At 38.0% G+C, this 7,707-nt stretch overlaps 1 protein-coding gene across 1 annotated transcript in view; it reads right to left on the bottom strand.

The window, feature by feature from the left end:
- Positions 1–4,394: 4,394 nt before the first annotated feature.
- The window catches only part of SLC1A1 (solute carrier family 1 member 1), a 46,247-nt gene continuing 42,934 nt past the window's right edge, over positions 4,395–7,707 (bottom strand). Inside the window, exon 12 of the mRNA XM_081321931.1 lies at positions 4,395–6,833. Coding sequence (XP_081178057.1) covers positions 6,593–6,833 — 241 coding nt within the window. The 3' untranslated portion in view covers positions 4,395–6,592. The remainder of the gene's footprint in view (positions 6,834–7,707) is intronic.

The raw sequence follows: 7,707 nt of genomic DNA, 5'->3' as shown, positions 1-7,707 counted from the left end.
CTCCTTCTGGCAGCTATTTGTCATGAAGGAGTTGTCCTTAAGCTCAGAGGTGTCCACAGAATTTGCTGGAAAAAAAGGCATGATGGCTGAGAAGCATTGCCATTTTTATGTGTGGTGCAATATACTTTGGACAGAGTGTCAGGGAATTGCATAGCAGACGCCGACACGAACTTGTAGTTTTATATAAATAATAAGTATATTTTACATCTATACGTACAGCAAACTAGTCAGGCAAACAGGAACATCATGAGATAAATCAGAGAGCACACAGGGCACACAGAAGAAAAGGCGGAAAAAAAGGGAAACTCCCCCTCCACACCCACAGCAACCAATCACAGTGCAGATTGCCTGACACAGGAGCCAGCACTCTCCAACCAATCAACTATAACTATGTGTTCTGGCTCATTGTACAACTCCATTGTTCCAGCTACTAAACTTAAATATCTTAACGCAGAGTTTTGTTCATGCTGTTGTGGCCTCCATCTTGACTTTTTTCCAAAAGCAACATTCTGCATATAATCCTGCTTAGCCCTTTCTCCTGATACCAACATGCCACCTACTTCAACAATGCTTCTGTTCAGGTCATCCATTTCTTTAAAATGCCAACAGCCACATAAAGTGAAAGTAACATGTCTGTCCAAAAGTGACTCGCAATAGAAGGGCTATGGCAGCTATTTAGAAGTGGGCTGAGCAATGCTATATCGAGCAACAATCTCAAGTCTGGGAACAAAGATAAAAGGCCCAAGAACTAGCACTCAAATATGACAAGACCACCCCAGCATTCTGGATGGGCAAATTACTACCTACATATGGAATTGATAATCACAAATACTATGCAATATTTCGATTATATCTGACATTCTTCTAGTTATAGCCCTCCCCCCTCCCCGAATTCAGGAAAGAAAATCTCACCTTAAAAGTGCTCTTCTATTTCAGGTTTTCCTGTCTTTAATAATTGGATATCACTTCTCTATCTCCTCCTATATTTCGCATTATAGAGTTGCAAATCTTTTTCTCCTTAGTCCCAGTTTCTGTCCCACATTACTAATGGCATTAAGACAATTAAAATATTCCAGTTGCATACCGTTTTACTTACCGTAAGAAGAAAATAATTCTATTGAATCAAATATGATATATATGTTTGCACTGTAACTGTAGTAACACCTTTTTTACTTGTAGGTTTCCAACTAGATAAAAGTAAAAAAAAAAACACAATGCAAAGATTGAATCCTTTGCAGGAATTCCAGGGTCATTTAAAACATTTCTACCCTCTTTTTAACTATTATTTTTTAAAAATCCTACACAATACAAATGGCAAGGAAACCTGTCTTAATTATGATATGAATGTTGTATGGAGGAGGGGAATGCTTCCAATCCAGCTATTGTTTCTGAATCATGTATTAAGGGATGTGACATTATAGTTTCATGGTTTCGTGACTGCAAACAGAATAAATAGAAACCCTCAATTACCCATTCATTTTTATTACTTAGGTTAGCATGCCCCTTCTAGTACAATCTGTTACACGAGAATCCTACCCATGCCTCCACTGCATCTGCTTCATTTCCCAGAATCCGTTAGTATAAATGAAAAATCAATTGTTTCAAAAATCCAACCATGATAAATGGAGAAACACTAGAAGCTTAAGCCACCTAACTGCAGTAGGTGCAAGACAGGCAAAAGAATGTGTATTGCCCTAATGTAAAGAGATACATTCGTGATTTTTTGGGTCACCTTTATCCCTAGAAAATCTGCCCGATTCCTTGACCTGAAAATGTCATCTGGTGGATGGGTGTCTGAATTCTTTGTGGGCATATTGGTAAAGGATCTGGATGTGTGGGCAGATGACTAAATGAGGAACATAATTTTGTGGGGCAATGCCAATTTACATCCAGAGTCAATTTCCTACCTCCTTTTCTATGATAATATTGTTACTGGAACTATTGCTATTGAAATTTTATTTTGTGTGTGGCAGGTCTGTCAGGCACAAAAGATCAGGTCCACACATGAAGGAACTGATGTGTCGCTACTCATGCCTATACATAAAAATCTTAACTAATGGTTAAAGGTAAAGGTAAAGGTTCTCCCGCACATGCGTGCTAGTCATTTCCGACTCTAGGGGCCAGTGCTCATCTCCGTTTCAAAGCCGAAGAGCCAGCACTTGTCCGAGGATGTCTCTGTGGTCTTGTAGACGCCAAAGGCGCACGGAGCGCTGTTACCTTACCACCGCAGTGGTCCCTATTTTTCTACTTGCATTTTTTTTACGTGCTTTCGAACTGCTAGGTTGGCAGAAGCTGGGACGAGTAACCGGCACTCACTCTGTTACGCACTCGGGATTCGACCCGCCAAACTGCCGACCTTCTGATCGACAAGCTCAGCGTCCTTAACCCACTGAGCCACCACGTCCCTTAACTAATTGTTAGCACCTGCTAACCAACCAACCCCCGGGGCCGCGGTCCACTTTTGGACCTTTAGCCTTTCAGACTTGGGTTGCAGAAGTGGTGGGTGCACATGGAACCATCCCCTCTCCACCCCACCAACCTGCAAAGCCAAAAAGGTTGGGGAACTCTGTGCTAGGGGCTAGATAAGGATAGACTGAATTCAAGGGCTGTGTGTGTGGAATTAACTTGTTTGTGGCTATGAAGAGATTCTCAGCTGATCCTTTTTTTAACTTTACCTTCAGATTCTGCCATTCTTCCCCTACAAGATCCTGTTGGAAGGAGTAGCCTACGAAGGAAGGAGAAGGGAGGTACTCTAAGAATCAACCCAAACCAGTCTGCTCACAAAAGGGTTTTCTGCTCTACTGCAGAGCTCTTCTCTATTCAGCAAGGCCTCTCAGTGTACAGGTTTGGGGCAGAAGTCATGAAGAAGAGATAGAACCTGCCTAGAAATCCCTGAATTCATCCAAAGTATTGAACATAACAGATAACTTATTTATTGCTCAGCATTTTTTACAAGGGCAGGGTATAATTGTTCAAACATGAATAATTCATTCTTTTTGGGACATAAGAATGTGAGAAAGCCACCTTTGTGCATCTTTCTGACATTTAAATAAAATTAGTTAACATTATAAAGAAATTGGGCTGCATACACAAAGTATTTTAAATATATTTTTAATATTTAGAATATAGTATTGATACATACTGTTTGTATATAAGACAACACTGATATTCTCCCAATAGGAAATTCCTTGCTGCTCTTATTCCATGTCTGAAGATGTCCTAGGAATACCATATTTGCAAGGAACTTGATATGCTCAGGTAATATACAGTAACTCCAATGGAAATAATTGATTTTTGCATATGTGGGTCTGCTTGCTTTCCTCTGAAGACTCAGGGCCCAATCCCACAAGGTTAATCCTGGTCAATGACTTATATGTTTATCAGTGACTTGAAAATTTTCCCATTTGAGAGAGCTACAGATCTCGCTCCAGCAAGTTTCCTTATATATTGCTACAGGATTGGTATTGGTAGCAGCAATCCTGCTCTACAAGGTGGGTCAGCTTCCAGCGTATTACCAAAGAGTAGCTCAAAGAAGTGATGAAACCCTTTGACTGGGCACATAATATACTTTAGGACAGAGCTAATATCTGTGATCTGTTGCTTCAGGATCTCCATTAGCAAAAAGAAGGAAACTATGTATTGATCGTGCCTTAGGATGTGTACATAATTGATTCCACTGTTTAGGATTGTTTGTCATAGGTTGATTACTTCAGTATCCCAAGTATTGAAGCAGTTCTCTTCAAGTGTCTCTTAGGAGCTTCAGGTCTAATCCGCCATTGTTCCTTTAGGTAAACATTTGCCAAATGTATATTTGTTTTTTATATTATATAAAGCCAGTTTGATGTAGTGGTTAAGATACCAGGTTAGAAACTAGGGACCATGAGTTCTGTACCTGCCTTAGGCATGAAAGCTAGTTTGGTGACTTTGGACCAGTCGACTTTATCTCAGCCAAACCCACCTTACAGGGTTCTTGTTGTGAGGAAAACAGGAGGAGGAAGGAGTATTAAGTAAGTTTATGTGCCATTATAAAAAAGTAATAAAGACAGGATATAAATAAATCCAACTGGCTTAATAGTAAACTTTTACTACTTATAGGCAAATTAACATGGGAGCCGCCAGGAACTACTTATTTGGGAATAGCTCTTAATAGGGCTTTAATGACAAAACTATGTCACAAGAAATCACCACAGCTCTGAATATGCTGGTTGTCTCTCATCAATTGACTGGGAAGTAAGAGCCCATGTTCTCAGTTGTGAGGAAATATGGTATGGACAGAATGGCCGCATTCTTCTTCTATGCTGCTTTTCACATTAAAACAGATGAACAGAAGCTCACATTCTTCATCACTGTTGATACAGAAGTCTACATACAGACATAGAACAAGGATAGGCTGAATGACCAGAACTATTTATTGAAATCAAACAAAGGGGACATGTATAGTATTGAAGGGTGCAAGGAAAAGGCAAAATACTATTAAGAACATTTTCCCTCTAGCAATAGCATAGCTGTACAAATGTTTTTTAAAAAATAATTTTGCACAAGATTTACACTGTACACTCCTTTATTTGTACAAACAGATCAATGTTTGCACTTTGCGCATTTCATTTATAGCGTATTATATTTAAATACATACAGTACATTATTATGCCTCTCACACAATTAAGGTGCAATTTATCAAAACATTATTATCTGAATATTTAGTTTTCAGTGTTCTTTGGCACGTACCTGGATTATTTATTGAATAGAACAGTGTAAGACTGTCTAAGGCTACAAATTTGTTGTTTCTTCATAGTAATTAAGTGCATTTTTCTCAGATTAGCACAAGCCTATTTACAAAATCATTATCTTCTATGAATTTCAGTTTGTGTTACGTAGCTAACCAGCAATGTCCAAAGAAAAGTTTATCTTCTGCAATAACGTTTTTCAAAGGAGAATAAAACTGCACCATAGGTATCGGTGTTAAGCACTAACTAGATGAACTATTTAACAGTATGGAATGTTTTCATAAATAAATCACACTCATAGGGTCCATATGAGAATATATCTCCATTACTCTACACTATAAACTTTCATAAAAGGCTGCTACTTATCTTTCACCAGTCTAGGTGTATATGCTGGTAGACAAGCTGGTATAATATTCACCATAAGCCTGCTTCTTGGTCACTGCAAGCTTTCAGATTCAGTTATAAGATTAAACAAAGAAGCAAACAAATAACATGCAGTGAATCACATACAGTAATTGCAATACTTTAAAAACATACACTTTCTCTAAGCCATTCAGTGAATAGCTGTGAAGTTAGGGTTGTGTTCAATTATACCCTTTTCCTGGATAGAATAGAATCTGCAATGACACAAAAGGAATTGGGATTGGAGTGGACAAGAGACTGGAGGAAAGATATGAAATTATAGTTTGCTTGTATACCCATGAAATGCATTCTTTTATCTCCTCTATCAAACAGAGAGCTCTAAAACTGTGTCTTACAGCTTCCAAAAGAAGATTACTAAATGAGGAAAACTGCATTATTAGAGTTTAGTTTGCTGCAAAGCTGTTGTGATGGGATTTGTCATGGAGTTCCACTATGCCATAGATATAATTTGCAATGGAAATGAAAATATAAAGTTCTCAAGTAATAATTTCCAATTTCAACAACAATTAAGATTTAAAAATACACATATATTTTCAAAAACTTCACATTTACTCCAGAACTATCCTTCTGCCTTTTCTATTTAACAGTTAATTAGCTATAGTAGTATTTATTTTGAACCGAATCAATTTAAAGAGAAATGTCTCAGTAGCAATTGAAATATAAGAACAGTGAGGATATCATTTAAAAAAATAATTCCATGCGTGGAATTCTGTGCATCTGGAAATACTGTTTTATTATTCCTCATAAATAGCTTGTCTCCAGCTCATTGCTCCAACTTCTGGGAATGGTCATAGTAAGCAGACATCTAGAATTCCTAGAAATACGACACAGCTTTTAAAAAGATACATATTTTTATAATCTGACTTTTTCATATATCTGCACATAATGACCAAATGCTGCGATAGCTACGAGCCAAAGACAATCTGTCCCTAAGGAATGTAATTATCCTCTAAATCTTGCTAAAAGATTTCATTTCAGAATCTTAGACAGGTGCTGCTGAGGAACCTTAGTGTGCTAGCATTCATTCTCAACTATGATGGAACAATTTTTTTCTGAGAACATAACTAGGCTCGAGAATATACCTATTTTTCTGTATTGGGCCTCCTGAAGAAATCTCCACAGCTCTGAGCATGGCTGGCTGCCTCTCGTCAATTAACTGGGAAGAAAGAGCCCATGTTCCCAATTGTGAGGGAAATATGGTATGGGCAGCTTGCACAACAGGAGGAATAGAATGGCTGTGTTCTCTGTTTCTGAGTGGCTGTGGGAGATGGGAATTGTGAGAGAGAGAGAGAGATTTTTTCTTTTCTCTGTATACCTGTAGGAATACAGGCAGAAGACAAAAGAACAGCATGAGGAATCGATAGTGTAATGATCCCAATATATGGATTGACTTAGGGTCTCTCATGTCCTTTAATCCAATGTGGCCCTCTGTTAGTCAATCAAGTTCAGAATTGTGATGTCTGGGTGAATGATATGGTGTCAGACTTATCTACAGCAAAAGCTCCATTCACATAGGATTTCTTTGTCTCTTTTTCCTCACTGTTGGTTGTTTCCAAAGCAAAAGGATTCACAATGTTAACTTCAGAGATGGTGTCCATCTGTTCTAGTTCCATTTTGGAGAGTTTCTCCACAACTCCAGTTCCAAAGGCATCACCAAGAACATTAACCATTGTTCTGAATCGATCCCTAGAGAGCAACATTTTAGAAGAGTCAGGACAGGTGGCAATAAATTCAACCTATATTTAAATGAGATTTATACCTCAGCTATATCAATATTGGCAAAAATATGTCAGTGTAGAATTCCGACATTGTAATTAAGGACATGAAAATTTTGAGGTGTCTCATACAGTACTCAATAATTCAGTTTTCAACATTGGAATTTCAAATGTCCTTGACCATCAAAATCTAATCTAGGATCTGTTGGCTTCCACATTTCTGCAGAGCTGCCTGCTTTGACAAAAAAATGACCTCAAGGGCTGTATTATACCTACATCTTCATCACTTATGTAGTACTGGAGATTTCCAGTTGACAAGTCCTAGGACCATTGAACTAAAGACACTGTAGGGAAAATACGGAATAGCTATACAAAGTGGGTGAGAGAGAGTAAGGAAAAAGTTGGATGAAGTGGTGAATACATCTGGGAGGACTACAGGTAGAAGACAATATCCTCTGGGATTTTCATCATGTTTTGTGAATAAAATAGGGTAATTGCATGGTAGAGCCTTCTTATAAGCACTGACTTTCTTATACATTACTTTGATCATAAGCTTTGACCCACTTAAGGGAAATGTCAGTCACCATTGCTATAAATTCAAGTTCTAGTAAATGCAATAATACTATTCTGCATGAAATCGTTTTTGACCTTTAGGAAAAGAAAAACATTAAATCAAGAAATCTGATGAATGTTTTAGTGTTGGAGTGTTTATTTCCTATTCTCAAGACACATCTTCAGCAGATTGGCAGGGCCTTTCTTTTGAAAAGGTGCTTCTACTTTGCAAAGGTATGCTCAGCACTTAATGGAAATTCAGGGATACAGAACTCTACACACTGAGTTACTTT

Source organism: Vipera berus, assembly GCF_964194415.1.
Source record: "Vipera berus genome assembly, chromosome: 2".
NCBI classification, from domain to species: Eukaryota; Metazoa; Chordata; class Lepidosauria; order Squamata; family Viperidae; genus Vipera; species Vipera berus.
Note: the sequence above shows the minus strand (reverse complement) of the source record. Positions and strands in the feature narration are given on the sequence as shown.